General features: G+C 46.8%; 1 protein-coding gene across 1 annotated transcript; it reads left to right on the top strand.

Moving 5' to 3' along the window:
- The first annotated feature begins 11,830 nt into the window (after positions 1–11,830).
- MIS18A (MIS18 kinetochore protein A) lies at positions 11,831–23,210 on the top strand. Its single transcript, XM_007519732.3, has 5 exons — positions 11,831–12,223; positions 14,788–14,854; positions 16,945–17,067; positions 21,034–21,130; positions 22,652–23,210. Exons 1-5 carry the CDS (start codon positions 11,860–11,862, stop codon positions 22,730–22,732), a joined length of 732 nt encoding a protein of 243 aa, XP_007519794.1. The 5' UTR covers positions 11,831–11,859; the 3' UTR covers positions 22,733–23,210.
- The last annotated feature ends 690 nt before the right edge of the window (positions 23,211–23,900 follow it).

Here is a 23,900-nt window from a genome sequence, read left to right as displayed (position 1 = left end):
AGCGCATGTGGCGCAAAGCGCAGGGACCGGCGTAAGAATCCCGGTTTGAGCCCCGGCTCCCCACCTGCAGGGGAGTCGCTTCACAGGCGGTGAAGCAGGTCTGCAGGTGTCTGTCTTTCTCTCCCCCTCTCTGTCTTCCCCTCCTCTCTCCATTTCTCTCTGTCCTATCTAACAGCAACATTAATAACTACAACAACAAGCAACAAGGGCAACAAAAAGGAAAATAAATAAAATTTTTAAAAAACTTTTTAAAAAATCTTTGTATGTTATAGTCAGGTGCAGTTCTCTGATGCCTCAAGAAATATTCAGAAATGAAAGAAGAGCTAAAGCTTGGGGAGAGGAATCATGCTTCTGGATGAGGTCACACTTGTTCGATATTATGAAAAACGCCAACTGAAATTAGAAATCAGGGTTGGGGAGACAGCTCAGGGGACAAGCACAGGACTTGCAAGCATGAGGCGCCAGCTTCAGTTCCCAACACTGCACATGCCAGAGATGAGCTATTCTCTGGTATCTCCCTAGGAACCATATAAACATAAACAAAGAAATACTATCTTAAAAAAATAGCTTTTTTGCATGGTGGTAATATATATTTATAATAATTTAAAAATCAAAATAATCCATGAAGAAAATGAGTAGGAGTTAGCATAATGGGTATGTAAAACTTCATCTCATGGATGAAGCTCCAAAGTCCCAGGTTCAATCCTCTGCACTACCACCACAAACCAGAGCTGAGCCAGTGCTCTGGTACAAACAAACAAACAAACAAACAAACAAGTTGGCCAGTTTGGCATGAGGGTCCCAGGACTCCGTGAGTCAGAGTGATGCTCTGATTTCCTCTCCCTCCCTCTCTCACCCTCCTCAATAAACACATCTTTTAAAAAATTACATGGGGGGGTGGGCAGGCAGGGGCGCAGAGGGTTAAGCGCACGTGGCACAAAGCGCAAGGACCAGTGCAAGGATCCTGGTTCGAGTCCCCGGCTCCCCACCTGCAGGGGAGTCGCTTCACAAATGGTGAAGCAGGTCTGCAGGTGTCTGTCTTTCTTTTCCCCACTCTGTCATCCTTTTCTTTCTCAATTTCTCTCTGTCCTATCGAAAAAAAAAAAAGAAAGAAAGAAAAAATGGCCACAGGAGCAGTGGATTTGTAGTACAGGCACTGAGCCTCAGCAATAACTCTGGAGGCAAGAATAAATGAATACATAAATAAATAACATATGGACAGATTTATGGTTTAAAGACAATTAAATTTTTTTTATGAAATTAAGCCAACTGCTGAAAATACTTAATACTTTGAGATTGCTTTCTAAGACTTTTAGTTTTTAAATATTTTATTTATTTATTTTGTTGTTCAATATTTATTTATTCCCTTTTGTTGCCCTTGTTGTTTTATTGTTGTAGTTATTGTTGTTGTTTTTTTGATGCTGTTGTTGTTGGATAGGACAGAGAGAAATGGAGAGAGGAGGGGAAGACAGAGAGAGAGGGGAGAGAAAGACAGACACCTGCAGACCTGCTTCACCGCCTGTGAAGCGACTCCCCTGCAGGTGGGGAGCCGGGGGCTCGAACAGGGATCCTTCCGCCGGCCCTTGTGCTTTGTGCCACCTGTGCTTAACCCGCTGCGCTACCGCCGACTCCCATATTTCTTTATTTTTAGTGGGAGGAAGAAAGAGAACAAACGAGCCCTTTACTCTGGCGCATGTGGTGCCAAGAATTGAACTCAGGACCTCATGTTTATCAAGTCAGTTGCTCTGAGTACAGCACAACCTCCAGGGCTGATACTCGATTTTGTAAATGTGTAAAATATGTACTGATTCCCAAGTCTTATACACAAAGCAAGGTAGAATGTCAGATCTCAAGCTTCCATTCCTTCCCTCTTGCTCTCTATTACTTCCAACAAGCACTTCCAAAAAAAGATTTTCGCGGGGGAGGGGGCAGTCAGGCTGTGGTGCACCAACTTAAGTGCTCATAGTATGAAGCACAAGGATCCAGGTTTGAGCCCCCGACTCCCCACCTGCAGGGGAGTAGCTTCACAAGTGATGAAGCAGGGCTGCAGGTGTCTCTCTGTCTCTCTCCCTCTTTATCACCCCTCCTAATCTCACTTTCTTTCTGTCGTATTCAATAAAGTGGAGGGAGTGGGGAAAGGGAGAAAAGAGGCCTCCTGGAGCTGTGCATTCATAGCACTGAGCCCCAGCAATAACATGGGAGACAAATAAAAAGGAAAAAGGACTTTTTTTTTCCTCCAGGGTTATTGCCGGGGCTCAGTGCCTGCACCACGAATCCACTGCTCCTGGAGACCATTTTTTCCCCTTTTGTTGTCCTTGTTGTTTTATCACTGTTGTGGTTATTATTATTGTTGTTGTTGTTGCTGTCGTTGGATAGGACAGAGAGAAATGGAGAGAGGAGGGGAAGACAGAGAGGGGGAGAGAAAGATAGACATCTGCAGACCTGCTTCACCACTTGTGAAGCGACTCCCGTTGCAGGTGGGGAGCCGGGGGCTCGAACCAGGATCCTTAGCTGGTCCTTGTGCTTTGCGCCATGTGCACTTAACCCACTGCGCTACCACCTGACCCCCCCCTTTTCTTTCTTTATTGATAGAGACGGGGTGAGAGAGAAAGAGAATGATACCCGCAGTACTACTCCACTTGGGAAGCTTCTCCTTTGCAGGTGGGGATCAGTGGCTTGAACGCAGGTTCTCACCCTCGGTAATGTGTGTGTTCCTAACAGGTGAGCCATCGGATGGCAGCCTCTCTCATGCCCATGTTTAAGTGTGAGTAAAGTCATGCAATTAAAATCTAGTCCAGGGGCTAGGCGGTGATGCTTCTGGTAGAGTGTACGTGTTACCATGTTCGAGGACCTGGGTTCAAGTCCCATCTGCAGGTGAAAAATCTTCCAAATCAGTGAAACAGTGCTGCAAATGTCTATCTATTCTTTTTTAATAGAGAGAGACAGAAAGAGGGGCCCAGTGGTGGCACACTTGGTTAAGCGCTTATAATACAGTGCACAAGGACCCAGGTTCAAGACCCCCGTCCCCACTTGTAGAGGAGAAGCTTCACAAGTGGTGAAGCAGTGCTGCAGGTATCTCTCTGTCTCTCTCCTTCTCTATCTTCCCTTTCCTCTCAATTTCTGGCTGTCTCTATCCAATAAATAAAAGATAATTAAAATTTTTTTTTAAAAAATAGGGAGTGTTGTGAGAGAGAGAGAGAGGGAGAGAGAGACTGAGAGAGAGAGAAGGAGAGAGAATGGTAGATTCCTCATGCAGACACTGAGCTCCAACGATATCCCTGTTGGCATAAGAGAACGAAAGAAAGGAGGAAAGAAGAGACTTAGTCCGGGATGGCTACAAGTAGTCATTAATTTCTGGCTTTTCCTAGTTGTCAGAATGTTTTAGCAAGTAAGGGTTTGTCAAAGTTTATCAAAAACTCTCATGGCTCCCACAGTATCTTCTTTCCCTTTCTCCCTGCTTTCAGTTTCTTGTTTCCCCTTTTTCCTTGAGCATAGCTTCTTCTCTTCCTCCCCCCACCCCCACCCCCGTTCCATCTCTCTCGCATTGCTTCCTGTGCTTTCTCTTGTTCTACTAGTGCCGGCCAGAGATGTCAAACCAGACATGTGTTTGTCTGTGGCCTACATGGCAGTCTTCGTGTTCTTCCTACAGCCACTCACTGCTGTCTGCCCGTGGAAGGCTGGGAAGGGAACCAACATCCTGTTTGCTCCCATCCAAGATTAGGAAAGACACAGGAAGGCCATCTCTGTGGGTCATTGCAGAAAGACCCCTGGGTTGCAACATTCTGTTTGGTGGAAATGACTGTCTGAGAAGTAATGATAACCATCTAGTCTAAGGTCATTTGATTCATATATTTTCTCTTGTCGGCTTGAGAAACAGGTCTTTGGGGGCTATCTCAGTATTTTATATTCACCCTGCAAACGTTTATATTCGGAGTTCATTTTGCAGTGAGGCTGACTTCTTCATTGGGCACAGAGCTGGGGGCCAATGATATTCTGGGAGGGGGGCATGAAAATGATTTAACATCTTTTGGTTTTAAATTTTTTTATATTTATTTATTTGTTTTCCCTTTTGTTGCCCTTGTTGTTTTGTTGTTGTTGCCATTATTATTGTTGTTGTTATTGATGTTGCTGTTGGATAGGACAGAGAGAAATGGAGAGAGGAGGGGAAGACAGAGAGGGGGAGAGATAGACACCTCCAGACCTGCTTCACCACCTGGGAAGTGACTCCCCTGCAGGTGGGGAGCCAGGGGGGCTCAAACCGGGATCCTTAATGCCGGTCCTTGTGCTTCGAGCCACGTGCGCTTAACCCGCTGCGCTACCTCCGGACTCCGTTTTTTTTTTTTTTTTTTCTTGCTGCCAGGACATTGTGCCTGTATAATTCAGCTGCTCCTAGTTGTCCTGTTTTTTGTTTTGTTTTGTTTTGTTTTAAACTAAAAATAGAAAATAGCAGAGAGGGAGAGAGCAAGGGGAAATACCACACAGCTACTTCACTATCAAGGATGATGGGACTGGAGGGGGTCATGAGAAGCATAAAAGGTCAGAGAAAGACAAATGTTGGTCATATCCACTGGACACGGGTGAATGGTCCATGGTGCTCTGACATGGTGCCAGGGACTAGAATCTGGGTCCTTGTGCCGTGATAGTTTGTCCTCTACTAGGTGAGCTATCTCTAGCCCCTTAATTTCTATTCAAACGAGAGAAAATCATCTCTCTCTCAAAAGCTAATTAAGTAATTATTCCTATTCTCTTAGTTTTCCTCCTCCTCCTCCTCCTCCTCCTCCTCCTCCTCCTCCTCCTCCTCCTTCTTCTTCTTCTTCTTCTTCTTTGCCTCCAGGGTTATTGCTGGGGCTTGGTGCCTGCACCAGGAATCCACTGCTCCTGGAGGCCATTATTTCCCTTTTGTTGCCCTTGTTGCACTTCCTGTAGTTGTCATAACTGTTGTTGTTGTTGGATAGGACAGACAGAAATTGAAAGAGGAGGGAAGACAGAGAGGAGGAAAGATAGACACCCGCAGACCTGCTTCACCGCTTGTGAAGGGACACCCTGCAGGTGGGGGCTCAGACCAGGATCCTTACGCTGGTCCTTGTGCTTTGCGCCATGTGTGCTTAACCTGCTCCACTACCACCCAGCTCCCTTTCTTCTTTTTTTTAACCAGTGCATTGCTCAGCTCTGGCTTATGGTGGTGCAGGAGATTGAACCTGGGACCCGGGAGCCTCAGGCATGAGTTTTTGCAGAATGATTATGCTGTCTCCCCCACTCTCCTAAATAAGTATTTATTTTTTTTTTTTGCCTACAAGGTTATCGCTGGGGCTCAGTGCTTGCACCGTGAATCCATTGCTCCTGGAGGCTACCCCTTTCCCATTTTTGTTTCCCTTGTTGTTGTTGCCATTGCTGTTGTTGTTGTTGGATAGGACAGAGAGAAATCGGAAGAGGAGGGGAAGACAGAGAGGGGGAGAGCAAGGTAGACCCTGCAGACCTGCTCCACCGCCCATGAAGCCACCCCCCTGCAGGTGGGGAGCCGGGCGGGTGTGAACCAGTATTCCTGCACCCATGTGCACTTAACCCGCTGTGCTACTGCCCAACCTCCAATAAACAATTCAAAAAAAAAAGGCTGGGGATTCACATGAATGAGGTTCTGGTACCACCAATAACCCAAAGCTAATGAGGGCTGTGGTCAAAATAAAAACAAAGCAAAACTAACAACAACAACAACAATAAAAGACCCAGGAGAGGGGCTTGGGGTTAGCTCAGCCAGGCCAGTAGGGTGTGAATCTGTGTCTGTCTCTGGCATCACGCATGGATAGCATCTTGGACACACAGGACATGTGCACGGAGTAGCAATGCTGTGGTGACTCTCCTCTTTCCCTCACTGATCTCTCTCTCCCTAATGAATGAAAATGAATTAGCCTAGGAGGCCAAACCTGGGAAATACTACCTAGAAGCAGATTTCTGGACCCACCTCAAACCATTGAAGCAGAGTTTGTGAAAGTGGGGGCCCAGCAGTAAATAGGGTTTTCACCCTGTATTGTGATCCTGTATTGGGGGGAATGAACCCATGTGTTTCCTCAACATTTAAAAAGTTTGCCACTCATTGTCTCAACAAAGAATTGAGAAGAGAGCATGCTTTTCAGGAATTTTAAACTTTATTCAGGAAAATGGAGAACATTCGCATGTTAGGCTGAGAGACAGGAAGACAGAGTGAGGGAGAATCCCCCAGAGATCTCTTATTTACATGCTGATGGGATGCTCAGTCAGGGCCCAGAACCCCATGGACAGAGAGAGAGAGAAAGCCTGAAAAGCAGCTTACTCACATGGTGACCTAAGCAGAGAGAGAGAGAGAGGAAGAGAGAGAGAGAGAGAGGAGCCCCCTACTCATCTCACAGGTTGATGTGGGTTAACAGAGAGGCTAAGGGGTGCATTGGATTGACCTTCCCGTGGTGCATCCCGTAAGTACCCATTCATTGGGGAAACTGACGATCCTTCCTAGCCGACTGAATCCACATGGATCCCAGTCACTTTCAAAGCCAGCAACAAGCAGCTCCTGACAGCTTTCAAGCTGTTGGTCTTGCTCTTCGAGTCCTCCAACTTAATGTTGAGGGGCTGTCCTTTGCCAAACGCGTTCTTATTGGTCAATTGGTGATACAGCATCAGGCAGATGTCATTTGCCTACAAGAAACACACATAGCAGTCGATGAAGCTGCTCGATTCACCATCAGTGGATTCGATTTAATATGCTATAATCTCCATCCTAAACACGGCCGAGCCATCTACGCTAAATCGTATCTTGCGGACGTTTACCATACGGCCTCTTCGACCTTCTACGACTCCAATACTATTGGAACTATTCAGCTCATCAACGTATATAAGCCTCCCAGTGCCTCATAGGATAATGAGGTCCTGCCTAGCCCGAATCACCCAGCCGTTTACGTTGGAGACTTTAATAGTCATCACCAAGACTGGGGATATTCCTCCACTCGTGCTGACGGCGCTATCTTAGCCGACTGGGCTTCAGCGAATGACCTCTCCCTATTATACGATCTCAAACAGCCAGGCTCTTTTCACAGTGCTAGATGGAATAAAGACTCACCTGACCTGTGCTGGATTAGCTCAGTCAATGGCCAAGCCTTTCCTGCTACGAGACAAGTTCTCAAGGACTTCCCGCATAGTCATCACCGCCCAGCTATCATCCACATTGGTCTCCAGCTCCCACTGATTCTGTGCTCGGAGAAACTAAGATGGAACTTTCGGAAAGCAAACTGGCGTCTGTTCAGTGATCTTACCAACAAATCTATTCCTGCAATTCCAATTAACTCTATCCCCTCTGAAGATTCCTACAGGCGCTTCCGCCAAGCCATCTTCAAAGCAGCTTCCCAAGCCATTCCTCGTGGGAGACGTGCTAACTATACGCCTTGTCTTGATGCTGAATGTGAGCAACTACTAAAGCAGTATGATGAGTCGGGCGACCCAGATGTGGCTGACCATCTCATTGCCTCCCTGGATGCAGCACGCCAAGCCCGCTGGCAACAACTCACGGAAAATCTGAACTTCACCCACTCAAGTAGGAAGGCCTGGAAGCTTCTTCATAGTCTGGGTGCCGGTAGCCAACCCTCTCCCGTCTCCCATCCTCCCGTATCTCCAAACTCAGTGGCCAGTCACCTAACTCAAGTTGGACGTGCTAAGATCTACCCAGTCTGGAAAAGAGAAATTTTCCATGAGTGGTCATCCCACTTCCGTTTATCTTGTCCATCTCCAAAACTCTCTCCCTTTACACTGTCTGAACTGGAAGACGCTTTGAAGAGGGTTAAACTGGGAACGGCTGCTGGCTATGATAACATCACCCCAGAACTCAGTCTTAACTTGGGCCCCGCGGCAAAGAAGTGGCTCACTACATTCCTGTCCCATATCTTGGAATCTGAATCTATGCCCAAAATTTGGCGTCGTGCGAAGATAATAGCAGTTTTGAAACCAAAGAAAGACCCAACACTGGCCGCCAGCTATAGACCAATTTCTCTCCTCTCCGTGTGTTACAAACTCCTTGAGAGGCTGCTTCTGGCATTAATTTCTCCTCTTACAGAGAAATTCCTATCACCCGCCCAAGCTGGTTTCCGCCCAGGAAGATCTTTCTGCGAACAAGTCCTGGCCCTCTCAACTTACATTGAAAATGGATTCCAGAAGAATTTAAAGATGGGTGCTGTCTTTGTTGATCTCACAGCAGCCTATGACACGGTCTGGCATCATGGTCTCCTAGTCAAGATCTCAAGATGCCTGCCTCCATGGGTGGCCAACACTATATCGTTTCTTCTCCAAAACAGAAGATTCCGGGTGCATCTGGGTGACAAGTCTAGCAGATGGAGACTTGTCTCAAGTGGCCTCCCCCAGGGCTCTGTTCTGGCTCCTACGCTATTTAATATTTACATCAATGACCTCCCAGAAACTTCTTCAAGGAAGTTCATCTATGCCGATGACATCTGCTGTGCAACTCAGGCATCCAAGTTCGACATCCTCGAGGAAACACTCACGAAAGACATGTCTCTGATATCTGATTACTGTAAAAAATGGCGACTAATCCCTAGCACTGCAAAAACGGTATCATCTGTTTTCCATCTACACCATGCCTCGGCCTTGCGTGAGCTTAATGTGCAACTTGATGATACGAGAATCAGGCATGAAGCCCAGCCAGTCTATCTTGGCGTTACTCTAGATCGCACCCTGTCATTTCACAAACATCTCATAAAAACTGCAGCAAAGGTGGGCGCGAGGAATAACATCATTGCAAGACTGGCCAGCTCCTCATGGGGCGCGAGCGCTTCCACACTGCGATCATCATCTCTGGCATTATGCTATTCCACTGCAGAATACTGTGCCCCAGTATGGTTCCGTAGCCCCCTATGTCCACTTGGTCGATTCCAAATTATATTCCTCCATGAGGATAATTTCTGGAACATCTATTCCACCCCGGTTCCATGGCTGCCAGTTCTTAGCAACATAGCCCTGCCAGATATTCGTCGGGATGCAGCATCATCTAAGTTCATTTCCCACATCTACACTCGACCGGACCTGCCAATATACGTGGATATCTTCACCCACCCTATCCAATGCTTGACGTCTCATCATCCAATCTGGTCCCCTACGCCTACACTGAACTTCTCTGTTCCAGACTCTTGGAAACAGAGTTGGCAGTCAGCTGAGGTCAAGAACAAACACCTCATCACAGACCCCTGCAAGCATCAACCAGGCTTTGACCTAGGTCGTTATGATTGGGCCCTCCTCAATCGCTATCGAACAGGCCATGGCCGGTGCGCCGCTATGTTCCATCGCTGGGTAGCCAGAGACGACCCGAACTGCCCCTGCGGCTACAGACAATGACCCACATAGTCAACGGCTGCCACCTCTCCAGATTCAAAGGAGGTCTCGAAACTTTACATCAGGCTCAACCTGATGCTGTTAACTGGCTACGGAAGAAGGGCAAATGCTAGAAGAAGAAGAGAGGCTAAGTAGGCAGGGTTAGTTTCTAACACCCAAGTCCTACCTTTACCTTTCCACCACACCTGTCTCCACTCCCATTTCCTGGGCGGTACTCTCCAGGTACCTCCTGTCCCTCAACAATTCGTTCATTATTTATTTGTTTATTTTATGGGGCAATCTAGTTTTAGAAGGTGGTTGTTGAGGCTGAGCTGTGGCTCACTCAGTAGAGGAAACATGTTACCTATCATATCAAGGCCTCCAGTTCAATCCCCTTGTCCTCACCTGCAATTTCTTTCTTTTAAAAATTTTTTAATATTTATTTATTTTCCCGTTTGTTACCCTTGTTTTTTATTATTGTTGTAGTTATTATTGTTATTGATGTCGTCGTTGTTAGGACAGAGAAATGTATAGAGGAGGGGAAAACAAGAGAGGAGGAGAGAAAGACACCTGCAGACCTGCTTCACCGCTGTTGTTTTCGCCGGGCTGGCTTCACCGGCGGGTAACAGACGACCCGGGACTCATGGCTGGGTTGTATGCAGTATCTCTTTATTCATGGAGGACACAGCGCAATCTATATCAAGCTAAGCTAAACTAAAAACTACAATCTTGTCCTTATAAATATACTAGCCCAGTAGGGTGGGAACAGGATGCGACGCAGAGAGGGTGGAGAGAAAAGTGACAGGTGAAAATCAGGGTATGACAAGTAGAGGGGGCGGAGCAGGCAAGAATTCTATCACTGAACCACCAATGCCCTGGAGGGATGGTGGTGCTTGTTAACAGCGGTTATGTCAATAGAATGAAGTGGTTATGTAAATAGAATAGTGTTAAGCAGGGGGGATTTAAACCAAATGAACCGGGAAGGGGTTTTTAAAAGCATACCAACACACCACCTGTGAAGGGACTCTCCTGCAGGTGGGGAGCTGGGGGCTCGAACCGGGATCCTTCTGCTGGCCCTTGTGTTTTACGCCACCTGCGCTTAACCCATTGCGCTACCACCAGACTCCCCTCACCTGCAATTTCTATGAATGGTAAAGCAGTGCTTCAGGTGTCTATCTCAGTGTCCTTCTCCCTTCTCAATTTCTCTGTGTCCTATCAAATATAAGAAAAATAAAATAAAGCGGGCCCGGGGAAGTGGCACACCTGGTTAAGCACACAGGTTACCACGTGCAAGGGCCCAGGTTTGAGGCCCTGCCTCCCACCTGCAGGGAGGGAGCTTCACAAGCGGTGAAGCAAGTACTGCAGATCTCTCTCCTTTTCTCCCCCTCTCTAGCTCTCCCTCCCCCTCTCAATTTTTTCTCTGTCCTGTCAAATTAAAAAAAGGAAAAAAAATCTAAAAAGAAAAATAAAATGAAGCAACTAGATCAGTAAAAAAAGTAATTAAATCTGAAACCAACAGAGGCGTGCACCTCCAAGTGACCTTGTAAGCAGCTTAAGATCTGGAATCCGTAGGGACTCCAGAAAGGAGATCATACAAAGCAGAGGTGACCCCCTCCCCCACATTCTTTGTTTCTGGGTGGTTACAGGGTCCTTGTATTTGCTTTATTTTTAAAATATTAATTTACGAGAAGACGAGTGAGAAAGAGAGAACCAGAGTATCACTCTAGCACATGCGATGCTGGGGATTGAACTCAGGACCTCATGCTTGAGAATCCAAAGGTCTACCCACCGTTTCACCTCCCCAGCCGCCTTTGTATTTGCTTTACTATAACTTTGGAGGGTGATCCAGGAGGTGGCACAGTGGATAGGGCATCAGACTCTCAAGCATGAGGTCCTGAGTTCAATCCCTGGCAGCACATGTACCAGAGTGATGTCTGGTTCTTTCTCTCTCTCTCTCCTATCTTTCTCATTAATAAATAAATAAAATCTTAAAAAAAAAAAGTGGTCCGGGAGGTGGCGCAGTGGATAAAGCGTTGGATTCTTAAGCATGAGGTCCTGAGTTCAATCCCTGGCAGCCATATATCAGAGCAATATCTGGTTTTCTCTCTCTCCTCATACTTTCTCATTAATAAATAAAACCTTTAAAAAAAACTTTGGAGAAATTAATCAAGGGTTCATCGTTAAGCACGGGGTTTGCAATCTTGTCAAAGATGCTATTTCTCCCATGCGTGTGGCGACATAAACCCACAGACCAGCCACATCCCTCCCAAGCTTAACTCCCAAAGAGCAACAGCCTGGCGCAGGCGCACTGAGCGCCCGCCGAGCTCGGCTCAGCCCAGTCTGGCTTGAGCATGCGCACTAGCCGGCTGTACAGAGTCCCCCCGCAGATCCCGCCCATTAGGCCACACCCCTTTCCGGCTCCCAATGCCTCGCCCGATTCTGCGCATGAGCACGGGGGTGGGTTTTGTTTTTGTTTTGTCTTCCCGTGGTGCCCCGCGGCGCGGGCAATTTAAGACGATGGCGGCCTGCAGGTCGAGGGCGTGCTCCGGGGGGTGTTTGCCTCCCAGCCGCGGGTGTGACCGCCGGGCCAAGTGGAGCGACTCCTTGCTGTCGGGCAAGGGGCTCTCGGATGACTCGAGCCACCGCGGGCTGCTGCAAGAGTGGGCGAGCCTGTCGCGCTCCGTGGGCGGGGACGCGACGATGGCGGGTGCCGAGGGGACGCGGCGGGGGAAGCCGGAGGCCGAGTCCCGGGAGCCGGCGGAGCCGGAGGAGCCGGAGGAGATGCCGCTGGTGTTTCTGTGCGGCGGCTGCCGGCGGCCGCTGGGAGACTCGCTGAGCTGGGTGGCGAGCCAGGAGGACAGCAACTGCATCCTGCTGCGCAGTCAGTGGCGGGGCCGAGGGCCGGGCTGCCGGGGAGGAGGCGGGGTGGGGCCTGGGGCTGCTGTGCGGGGCTGCCCGGGGGCCTTCCAAACGGGAAAAAAAGCGGAGAGGTTCCTGCAAAGGGAAGGAAATGGATGGAGGAAGTCGGGTCACCCCGGCCTCGTAGGTTCACGAGTGACAGCAAGCCCTTTGCTGGGCTCCCGCATCCCAGCTATTTCTGGAGCCACAAGCTCCGCGAGTCAGCATCACTGTAGGACCGAGGGGAAGAGACCAGCCGGGTCGTAAGCTTTTGGGGGTGTAGCTACTGTGTCTTGTGCCCCCCACCCCCCCAAACATACTCCCAATTGGGCAGAGACAAAGACTTGCTCTCAGCATCTTTGAAATAAATGTACTATAGTGGAAATTTGTTCCTTTCGACAACCTCGATGTGTTATTTGGGTTGGAATTTTTTGCTGCACTAGGAGGCAAGCTGACCTCACGGCTTTTTTTTTTTTAAAAAAAGAAAACAAAAATGTGTTTGGTGTTGTTAGAGAGCAAAATCCACACATCTGATTTGTTTTATTAAAGGATTTCCAAATCTAGTAAGTAAAAAGGTGCTGTCAGGAGTAATAAATACACGGAAGGGAAGTTGATACAACAGCAAAGGTGGAACCAGATTATCAGGACTTTTCTAGCTTTTCTGTACCAGCTTTTTTTTTTTTTTTTAATTTCAAAAAGTATCCTCTTTAGGGTGGGGGAGATAACATAATGGTTATATAAACAGACTTTAATGCCTGAGGTTCCAGAGTCCCAGGTTCAATCCCCCACACCATCATAAGCCAGAGCTGAGCAGTGCTCTGGTAAAGCAAAGAAAAAAGTATCTTCTTTAGACAAGTGGATTTAAACCCCACCCTAGTGAAAGATAAATAAATGAACTTTTGGTTTAATTCCCATTCCTTCTTGCCCCAGTTTGAGTTAGCTCATTTTTACTTTGGATTTATTTATTTAAAAAAATTTTAATATTTTCCCTTTTCTTGCCCTTGTTTTAGTTATTATTATTGTTGTTATTGATGTTGTCATTGTTGGACAGAACAGAGAGAAATGGAGAGAGGAGGGGAAGAGGGGGAGAGAAAGACAGACACCTGCAGACCTGCTTCACCACCTGTGAAGCGACTCCCCTGCAGGTGGGCAGCCAGGGGCTCGAACTGGGATCCGAATGCCGGTCCTTGCTCTTTGAGCCACATGCACTTAACCAGCTGCGCTACCGCCCGGCTCCCCGGATTTATGACCTTTACAGTTTATAGCCTATATATTTATAACCTACCTCTAGCCATGGTGTGCTCTATTGGCTTTAAGATAATATTTATATGAATTCACCTTTAAAAAATTGTAGGACACTTAGTAACATAAGAAAACTTCTTAATAGCCTTTTCATTCCTGTGCTGTTTATTTGATTAATCTTCATCGGTAGTCTCAAGAAAAGTTCCAGGCAAACTTAGAAATAGCTTTTCTTATTGTCTTTGTGCACAAAATGCAGCTTGGATGCTCACACCATTCTGCGGTTATGTTCTTTGCTTTTTCAGACACTGGGAGTAGCTGGTACAAAGGCCTCTCAGCTAGAGTAACCAAAGAATAGAATAATACACGGTGCAGGGAAGAAGGGAAGGGTCACAGATTGAGGGCCTAGGAGGCTGTTCTCTGGAATCAGGATCTCTTCCAGTGAGTGAGGTGCTTAGGCAGAGGGGTCATGGGACCCACTTTGTTCCTTGGAGAAAGTGGGTGGAGAGTCCAGATAAGAGGTAGTACAGCTGTGCAGGCAAAGAAAGCGTTGTTGAGTGCTGGAGGGAGAATTGATTTATCTGGGAAGTGGTTTTGCGAGGAAGAAGTGGAGGAGGATGAAGAGAGAAAGAATTAACAGACCTGGGTTTTTGACTTGAACAACTGGGTGGGTGGCATGGAGGAGTTTACAGACTGAAGGGAGACAGGAGGTGGCGAGATCAAGGACTGTATCTTGGCGATTCTGAGACTGATGCCCATTAATTTCTTGCCATCTCTCCATCCCTTCATCCTTTCTAGAAATCAGTGCGTCCTGGGCCCTCCAGGAACTCAAGTATTTCTGCTTCTGGGTTCCAGCTGCCCAAGTCATGGTTTAAATGAAAGCTTCGAGGACCCTCTAGACGACTCTTAGGGAAACGAAGTGTGTATTCACAGTCTAGAGATGAGCGGATCTATTGGCTTTTGGCGGTTTCCTCAGTTTAGACCCAGTCTCCCTGTAGTGCCCAGCAGCCTTCATAGCTCATGCCTGGAGGTTCTGGGCTTCACTGCCGATGGAATTCCTCTTGCTAATCTTACTCATCTTGCTAATGTCACTGGTTTTCAGAGGAGAGACGGAACTAATGCCGTCTTTTTTCTAGAAGACTCCCATACATTGAGTTTTGAACTCTGGTGAGAGCGTTTTTTTTTTTTTTTTTTTTTATTTAAATCAGGCCTTCTGAGTTCTAAAATCAAAGTGGAGTGGAAAGTTCCCCAAGTGTCCGCGTTTGTTGTCACCAGCCACATTCTCACATTGGTGTCACTTCTCTGTAGGTGTCTCCTCCAACGTTTCCGTGGATAAAGAGCAGGTGCTATCGAAACGAAAAAATGAGAATGGTTGGTGAGTAACGCCGCCTGTATATGAACGTTTGTGCCGGAGAAAATGATTGTTTTCCAAACAGCAGTCTTTAGAAAGATCTTTACTGGGGCCGGGTGGTAGTGCATGTGGCGCAAAGTGCAAGGATTGGAGTAAGGGTCCTGGCTCCCCGCCTACAGGGGAGTCACTTCACAAGCGGTGAAGCAGATCTTTCTCTCCCCCTCTCTGTCTTCCCCTCCTCTCGATTTCTCTCTGTCCTATCCAACAACGATAAACAATAAGGACAAACAAAAGGGAAAACATGACCTCCAGGAGCAGTGGATTCACAGGCACTGAGCCCCAGCTCCAGCGATAACCCTTGAGGCAAAAAAAAAAGAGATCTTTACTAGCAAGCTTACTTGAAGTGAAGTTTTATTTATAGTAATCAGTGTAACTGAGTTAACTTGTCAGTTTTTAAAATATTTATTTATTTATTCCCCTTTGTTGCCCTTGTTGTTTTATTGTTGTAGCTATTGTTGTTGTTGTTGTTGGATAGGACAGAGAGAAATGGAGAGAGGAGGGGAAGGTAGAAGGGGAGAGAAAGACAGACACCTGCAGACCTGCTTCACCGCTTGTGAAGCGACTCCCCTGCAGGTGGGGAGCTGGGGGCTCGAACCAGGATCCTTACACGGGTCCTTGCTCTTTGCGCCACCTGCGCTTAACCTGCTGTGCTACCGCCCGACTCCCAGCTTTTCAGTTCTTAATTATTTAATTATTTTTTAAAAGAAACTTTATTATTTTTTTCCCTTTTGCTGCCCTTATCATTATTGTTATTGCTGTCATTGTTGGATAGGACAGAAATCGAGAGGGGGGGGAGAGAAAGATAGACAACTGCAGATCTACTTTACTGCCTGTGAAGTGAACCCCCTGCAGGTGGGGAGCGGGGGGCTCGAACTGGGATCCTGATGCTGGTCCGTGCACTTTCCACCATGTGCGCTTGCTTAATCCACTGCCCAACTCCCAGTTCTTAATTATTTTTTGAAGGTTTTATTAATGAGAAAGATAGGATAGAAAGAACCAGACATCACTCTGGTATATATGCTGCCAGAGATTGAACTTGGGACCTCATGTTTGAGAGTCCAGTGTTTTATCTATTGTGCCATATCCTAGACCAGTATTTTTAAATTTATTTTTATTTAATCTCCTAATGAGAGAGAGAGACACACAGAGAAGGACCAGAGTACTGCTCAGCTCAGGCTTCTGGCAGTTCAGGGGATTGAACCTGGGACTTCAGAGCCTCAGATGAGAGTCTTTTTGCAGAAACACTATGCTATTTCCCCAACCCTTAACTTATCAGTTCTTAAGTACTAGTTGTCTTTAACTATTTAAATAAGAGCTTCTTTTTTCTTTTTTTGGGAGGTAGGAGAAATTGAGAGAGGAGGGGGCTGGAATATAGAGAAAGAAAAACACCTGTAGACCTGCTTCACTGCTCGTGGTGCTTCATCCCCTGCAGGTGGGGAGTGGGGGCTTGAACTCAGGTCCTTGTGCATGCAATGAAATGGATACACTGCCCCAGCTCCCTGTTTTGGAGAATTTCTTAATAGCACAGGCTTTAGCAAAATTGCACTACCCTAATCAGCAGGAAGTAGCAAGGATGTAGAACCATGTATATAGAGAAAGAAAAATTGAGAGGAGATAGGGAGAGAGATAGAGAGACCCCCGCAGCACTGCTTCACCCCTTGTGAAGCTTTTCCCCTGCATGTGGGGACCAGGGGCTTGGACCCGGGTCCTTATGCACTGTAATTGTGCACTTAACCAGGTGCACCGCCTGGCCTCGAACCCTCTTTCTTCCAAATCTCAGATACTTTTTCTGAACGCCGGACGCAGGTAGTTATGATCTAGAAAGACCTGAGTCCACTGTCCTTCTCATCACTAGGCTGTCCAAGGCATGGTAGCCCAGAGTTGCCTGTCTCCATCTGATCTACTTCTCCTTCTGCATCCATGTGGCTTCATAGGGTCTGAGGACCATTTCCACAGCCTAAAACGTCTAAGTCTTTGTGGTCTGTGACAGTGGGATTTTTGCCGGAACAGGCCGCTACTTTGGCTCCTAAAGCAACAGCGTTTCTCTCTCACAGCGTCCTGGAGACTCTGAGCTGTGCTGGCTGTTCCCTCAGGCTGGGCTTCATATACAGATACACACCCAGGAGTCTGGATTACAAGAGGGACTTGTTTTGCCTCAGTGTGGAAGCCGTTGAGAGGTGAGTCTGGTACTTAAATAACTGGGTAACCAACCTCTCAGCAAGTTGCCTGTGGAGAAAGTGGCATGGAGTGGTCAAAACCAAATTCAACACAGGGACTCCGATGCAGTTTCAAGTATTGTTTCTGACAGTAAGACTGATCTCTTTGTTTGGCCTGACTCATCTGATACAGAAAAGTCTGACGTTCTAAACTTTTTTTTTTTTTAAATTTATTTATTAATGAGAAAGATAGGAGGAGAGACAGAAAGAACCAGACATCTTTCTGGTACATGGGCTGCTGGGGATCCAACTCAAGACCTCATGCTTGAGAGTCCAGTGCTTTATCTGCTGCGTCACCTTCCCGGACCACCGTTCTAAACTATTAAGGAGAAAATACTCAGGAAAAAATTCTGAGTTTAAGAGAATTAGGAAGAAGAATTGTGTGGATATGTTTTGTTCACTTTGCTTTCCCCAGTTCTTAGCTTCTGATACTATTACAAAGAAATAGAAATTTCGAAACCAGTTAGGAAAGAAGTTCCTGTGGTTTCCTGGAAACGCAGAAACACAGAGGCCAGTGACTCCCTTGAGTAGCCTGAAAACCGTCTACTTTCTTGGACAGCCTCAAGGGATTCCAGATGTACAGAGAGTGCTAAGAAATGGTAAACTAGGGACTTCTGGCAGACATCTGTTAGACATTTGAGGGTCTTAATGGCCTTCCAATCTATTCAGCCTTTTAAAACAGTAAACACAAAATCATTCAGTTGGTCCGACATGTATGTTCACTTATCCCAAAGAAAGATGGATCCTCAAAGCTTTTAGAGGTGCCTAGGAAACCTTGACTGTCACGGGGAGGGGAAGAACCATTTAAGAAGAAGAGAGCCTCCACTTTCTTACTCAGGGTATTTCGTCTCTCCTGTTGAGTCTCTTTTTCTTTCTTTTTGAACCAGAGCACTGATCAGCTCTGACTTACAGTGATGTGGGGGATTGAACCGGTGACTTTGAAGCCTCAGGCATGACAGTCTGTATAACCATTACGCTATCTACCCCCACCCTCCTCTTTTTTTTTTTTTAATACTTTTTTTTTTATTTACTTATTTTCCCTTTCGTTGCCTTTGTTGTTTTTTAATGTTGTTGTTGTTGATGTCGTCGTTGTTGGAGAGGACAGAGAGAAATGGAGAGAGGAGGGGAAGACAGAGGGGAGAGAGAAAGACAGACACCTGCAGACCGCCTGTGAAGTGACCCTTCCTGCAGGTGGGGAGCCGGGGGCTTGAACCGGGATCCTTATGCCGGTCCTTGCGCTTCGCACCACCTGGGCTTAACCCACTGTGCTACCGCCCGGCTCCCCCTGTTGAGTTTCTTAAGACCTTTCCCCTTTGAAAAACTTAAAAGCGTTCTTCATTGTAATTGTAATTTCTCCCCTAGTTATTTTTTGATCACTCCGAGTTGCTCTTTCTCTGACACTTTGGGCAGTGTTAAATCAGTATTTTGAGATCTGCTGGTCCAGTCCACAAAAGGAGACTGTGAGGCCTGTCCGTGGGCCATTCAGCTCGGGAAATGACTTGGGCTGGCCCTGCGGAGGTGACTGCAGGCAGGACTGGAAACTTAGTGTATTGGCGGGGGGGGGGGGCTTTTTTCCATAGCAACATAAGTGCTAATTTTTAGGTCGGTAATTCTGCATGGTCCACGAGTGATGTAAATCTGCAGACGACCTTTGGCAGAGCAGTTGCTCCTCCACCCCTGGCCTGGAGAGGCAGCTGACCTCTGATTTTTCTCTCACCCACAGCAGACCTCAGCCCCAGGAGGTGCCCACTCAGTCTCTCTCTCTGAGGATTTTACATGAACTGTGAATTTCAACAAGGGAGAGGAGGAGTATAAAAGACTTAACTTCAGCCTGGTTGGCTTGGCAGAAAACTTTCAGATCCCTTCATAAAAGAACACCAGCGGGAGATTTTGCCGTGGGGAACCGTAGCACCAAAGCTGTTGTTGTTCCCTCAGCAGCTGAATTTGGGTCACAGCCTCTCTGGGGGTGGGGTGGTGGTGGGGGCCAGAATTGTAATGCCAGGACACCTGGTTTGCTTTACAAGTGGGTGCCCTCTGTAATGTTTACTCCGAGTTTGATAAAATTACTCAGTGACATTCAAGTTTTCCATCTTTATTTTTCTAAATGCCCCCAACGTTTACAAAAGAATTTTGGTGCCATCAGCAATGCTGCCTCCCATGCCAGGTTTTTTTTTTTTTTTTTTTTTAATGTTTTATTGGGGAAATAATTTACAAGACAGTCACAGCTTTTTTTTTTTTTTTTTCCGGCAATATAATTTTTTTTTTTTTTTTTTTACCTCCAAGGTTACTGCTGGGTCTTGGTGCCTGCACTTTGAATCCACTGCTCCTGGAGCCTTTTTTTTTTTTCCCCTCTTTTGTTGACCTTGTTTATCGTCATTGTTATTGCTGTCGTTGTTGTTGGTTAGGACAGAGAGAAATGGAGAGAGAGGGGCCGACGGGGGGGGGGATGACAGACCCCTGCAGACCTGCTTCACCACTTGTGAAGTGACTCCCCTACAGGGGGGGAGCCGGGGGCTCAAACTGGGACTCTTCTCTGGTCCTTGCGCTCTGCGCCACGTGCACTTAACCTGCTGCGCTACTGCCCAACCCCTTTTGCAATATAAGTGACAGGGTTTAGGGAAGACTTCTGGACAAAAGAAGGACACATTCTTTTGAATGACATGAGACCTAAGATAAGACTTCAAAGGAAACCCAGATGGACCAGGTGCTAAAGTGCACATTACAGTGCACAAGGACCCTAGTTCAGGCCCCTCGTCCCCACCTGCAGGGGTTGGAGGGACGCTTCACGAGTGATGATGCATGTGTCTCTCTCCTTTTCTGTCTCTTTCCTTCTCAATTTCTCACTGGCCTGTCAAAGAAAGAAAGAAGGAGAAAGAAATCCAAGTGTGGGGGGGTGCTGGGTGGCGGCGCACCTGGTTGAGCGCACGTGTTGCAATGCGCAAGGACCCAGGTTCAAACCACCAGTTCCCATCTGCAGGGGGAAAGCTTTGCAAGTGGTGAAGCAAGGCTGCAGGTCTCTCTCTCCCTTCTCTGTCATCCACTTCCCTCTTGATTTCTGGCTGTCTCTGTCCAATAAATAAATACATGTAAAAATAAAAAAGAAAAAGAAATCCAAGTGGATCACGAGGTTGTGGGTGTTGTTTTCAGTAATACGAGTGCTCTTCCTTCTCATTCGGTCAGGCGTGCTGGGCCTCTCCCCCTCCACTAGCACGTCGTTTTATGTCCTCATAACCTCCAAGAGTCAGCGTGAAGCATCATTGTTAGAGTTACCCAAATGTGGGCTAGCAAGAGCTGACTATCAATTATTTACGAAAAGGCAAATTTGAGAGCCCACAGGCTCCTGGAAAGTTACACAAAGGAAGAAGAAAACCCTCGCAGTGTTTTCTGTAGGCTCTGGGCTGGAAGGTAGAAACGTTTACTGTGTTTTGTCAGGCAGCTTCACAAAGGACAAGTCTCCTCCTGTGTATTGACATCCGCGTGATTATCAGCAAATACGTAGTAATACCTGGATCGAGTTATTACAGAGACGGGCCAGGCGGTGGCGCACGCGCACCCAGTCGAGCGAACATGACACGCTGTGCAAGGACCTGGGTTCAAGCGCTTGGTCCAAACCTGGGGGCGGGAGCTTCACGCGCGATGAAGCAGTGCTGTTGGTGTCTCTCTTTCTTCCTCTCGATCTCCCTCTCCTTTCTCGACTTCTGTATTCAATAAATAAATAAGTGACTTAATAAAATGCTTCAGATAGTTACTGAGAAAAACGTGAGTTTACGTAGCACGATGGTCGACATAGGCGGCAGCTGGAAATAGTTGATGTTGCTGTACTAATGCCTAGTGCAATACGCCGACAGGCGCGGGGAGTGCCTCGTGCCAGCTCCGGGAAACTCAGTGCTGCCTCCCTTGTGCATCTTAACCTTGTGTGTGCTTCAGTTACACTTTAGGGTCCTCTGAAAAGCAGATCGTGTCCGACGATAAAGAACTTTTTACTCTTGAAAGCAGAGTTGAAATAGAGAAGTCCCTGAAACAGGTAATTTCATTCTGCTCTTTTTTTTTTTTTTTTTTGAGTTTAAGTGCATTTTATTTTTTAGACAATCTAACAAGACATGTTTTTCCTTACAAACAATGCCTCCGCTCCAAAGAAATCAAGGTGGAAAAAACGAAGAGCCCAAGATGCTATCAGTCCCGTTTTGTCCTGGTGTTGTGTAGATGGCAAGCAGCCAGTTACGATGACGGGATAGATCGAAAGTGACTGCCAGATTTGTTAGCATTTTTCCATCTCTCAGCTGTCCTTAAAGAAAATCGCACATGGGGTCACACCATGCTCGCAGTAGGCCAGTAGAGCAGCCATGCCACGTGGATTCTAGGCTTCTTTTGTGAAGCTGGTCTCCTGCAAGTCCATTCTGCACTTCTTAATGTCTTTGTACAGACAACTCTCTGCCAGTTACCAACTGCTGCTTCTTAAAGAGCCCTCAATGCTGGGTGCTCTGACGTCAGCCTGCCGTGCTAAGAGCGTACTCATTTCATCCCAGTGGTTGCTTCTGGGGCCACTGAAGATGTATCTGTCCTCCTCCTCCTTCCAGCCGCCCATGCACCAGGGATCCAGAAAGAGGGAATAAGGTAGCGTCAGAGGCCGTAGGGAGTTAATTACTAAGAAACAGTCACCAGTTCCCACCACCAGAACTCCGTATCCCATCCCATCCCATTCCCTGGAATTGTGTGGAGTTGTACCCCTCTTATCCCATGGTTTTGTCAGTGTTTTCCTTTTTATAAATAAAAATTAAAAAAAGGTAATAGTCACCAGGACAAGGATGGACATTATAGTGAAGCCATCTGCCTCACAGGTGAGACAAGCCTGTCAGCGAGGAGAGAGAGCTGGCTGCCTTCTGCGGGGCAGGAGTGCTCCCACTATGTACATTTCCGTAAACACTGGGTCTGTGGGGAGAAGGGGAGGGTTGTATCAGCAGCTGCCCTGGCCTCAAGGTTAAGGCCTGCTCAATGGCCAGATGTGGAAGCCTTATCTTTTGCTATTCAGAGCGTCTAAGTTTTTGCCCTGTAAAAAATGCCTTAAACTGTCTGGGGTTTTTGTTAGTTTTTCTGAATTCTTGTGATCTTGTCATCTGGCAAATGCCCTATTTCTAATGTTAGGATACCGAGGAGCCAAGTTAGAGAGAGAGAGACTGAGAGACTGAGAGAGAGAGAGATAGAAAGGTGTCTCAGGCTATGATCAATAGAGTCCATGTTTTCAAACTGAATGTGGACAAACAGCTTTGAATCAAGCCAGGATTTCAGTTGGTTAATCCACATGGTGGAAACACCCTGTTCAAGCATGTTCTCGCGATCCCAGGCAAGACGGTGACGGATACATAAACTAGAAAGAGAGAACTAGAGATAGGAGTGTTATGTCTTGCTCAGGTCTAGCCCACGCCTCTGAATAACTTCATTCAGTAAACGCTGTCTCATGTATAACGTTCAGAGATAGTGTCAGCAACTAGATCTGAATCGTGTGTGATTTTAATCTTGTAATATAATTTTTTCTTTTCTTCAATAGATGGAAGATGTTTTGAAAGTGCTAGAGACGAAGCTGTGGGAGGTTGAATCCAAGCTGGCCTTCGCTGGCCGCAAAGCCTGAACTGTGCTTCCAGACGCCAGCAAGGAAGGCCTGACCTCCTCCATATGTAGGGGTCATTCCCGTGTCGCCTCCCTTGGAGTTAAAGGCACTCTGCGTGGGCCCGGACATTGTATTCTCTTACACTGACCCAGCGAGAAGAGCTGTGTCGGGAACATGATATTTAAAGCTATATGTGTTGGTAAGATCATTCAAACTCCCAGTTTGAAAGTATTCTGTCATATCTGTTGGATTTGGGATTTAGGAGGTTTTTGTATTTTTTTTTTTTTTCTTGATGAAAGATGGGAGATTTTTCGGGACTGTTTTTGCCTTGACATCAAAGTCACATCACCTTCAGCCTCACCCTGTTAAACTTTGTTTTACCTTTGAAACTGGCAGTGATATTTAATGTTAAATGATAAGAAAATCTTAGCGGTTTATGTACCTATGATGTGGTTGAAACTTCTCACAAAATGAATACAGAAAGCTTTGTTTGGAGAAACTGGTCTGTTGAATTCTTTGCCCAGAATATTCGACTGCTTGCACACGAGCAGGATAACACGGACAGCTCAGAATTCCACTTGCTCCTGTCCCCCGCTACTATAGACTTGACAGGTCTGGAAGAATGTTTACGGGGGCGGGCGGCAGCACAGTGGGTTAAGCACACATGGTGTGAAGCACAAGGACCAGTTGAAGAGTCAGTTCGAGCCCCCCGACTCCCCACTTGTAGTAGGGTCGCCTCACGGGCAGTGAAGCAGGTCTGCAGGTGTCTGTCTTTCTCTCCTCTGTCTCCCCATCTCTCTCGTACCTCTCTGTCCTATCCAACAACAGCAATAGCAATGACAATAACCACAACAACAAGGGTAACAATGGCAACAATAACAAGAATGGGGAAAATGGCCTCCAGGACCAGTGGATTTGTAGTGTAGGCACTGAGCCCCAGCAATAACCCTGGAGGAAAGGAAAAAAAATGTTTACCAAAGAGAATCATGAGTCCCTGAGGGCAGAATTATAAGGGGTTCTCATTTCTCTACGATGAAAGACTTGCACTGCAGTGCGTGTTGTTTTTGTTGGCATCAGGAAGAGAAATGAAAACGATGCTGTAAAAATGGTTTTTATGAAACTGAATGGCGATGTTTAAAGGTAGAGATTTTTTTTTTAAATTTCTTTATTGGGGAATTAATGTTTTACA

Source organism: Erinaceus europaeus, chromosome 9, assembly GCF_950295315.1.
Source record: "Erinaceus europaeus chromosome 9, mEriEur2.1, whole genome shotgun sequence".
NCBI lineage: Eukaryota > Metazoa > Chordata > Mammalia > Eulipotyphla > Erinaceidae > Erinaceus > Erinaceus europaeus.
Note: the sequence above shows the minus strand (reverse complement) of the source record. Positions and strands in the feature narration are given on the sequence as shown.

Coding starts and splice junctions, on each gene's coding strand:
- MIS18A (XM_007519732.3), top strand. CDS start 11,860: ATGGCGGCCTGCAGGTCGAGGGCGTGCTCCGGGGGGTGTTTGCCTCCC. Junction 14,855..16,944: donor CGAAAAAATGAGAATGGTTG/GTGAGTAACGCC, acceptor TCTCTCTCACAG/CGTCCTGGAGACTCTGAGCT. Junction 17,068..21,033: donor AGTGTGGAAGCCGTTGAGAG/GTGAGTCTGGTA, acceptor TGTGTGCTTCAG/TTACACTTTAGGGTCCTCTG.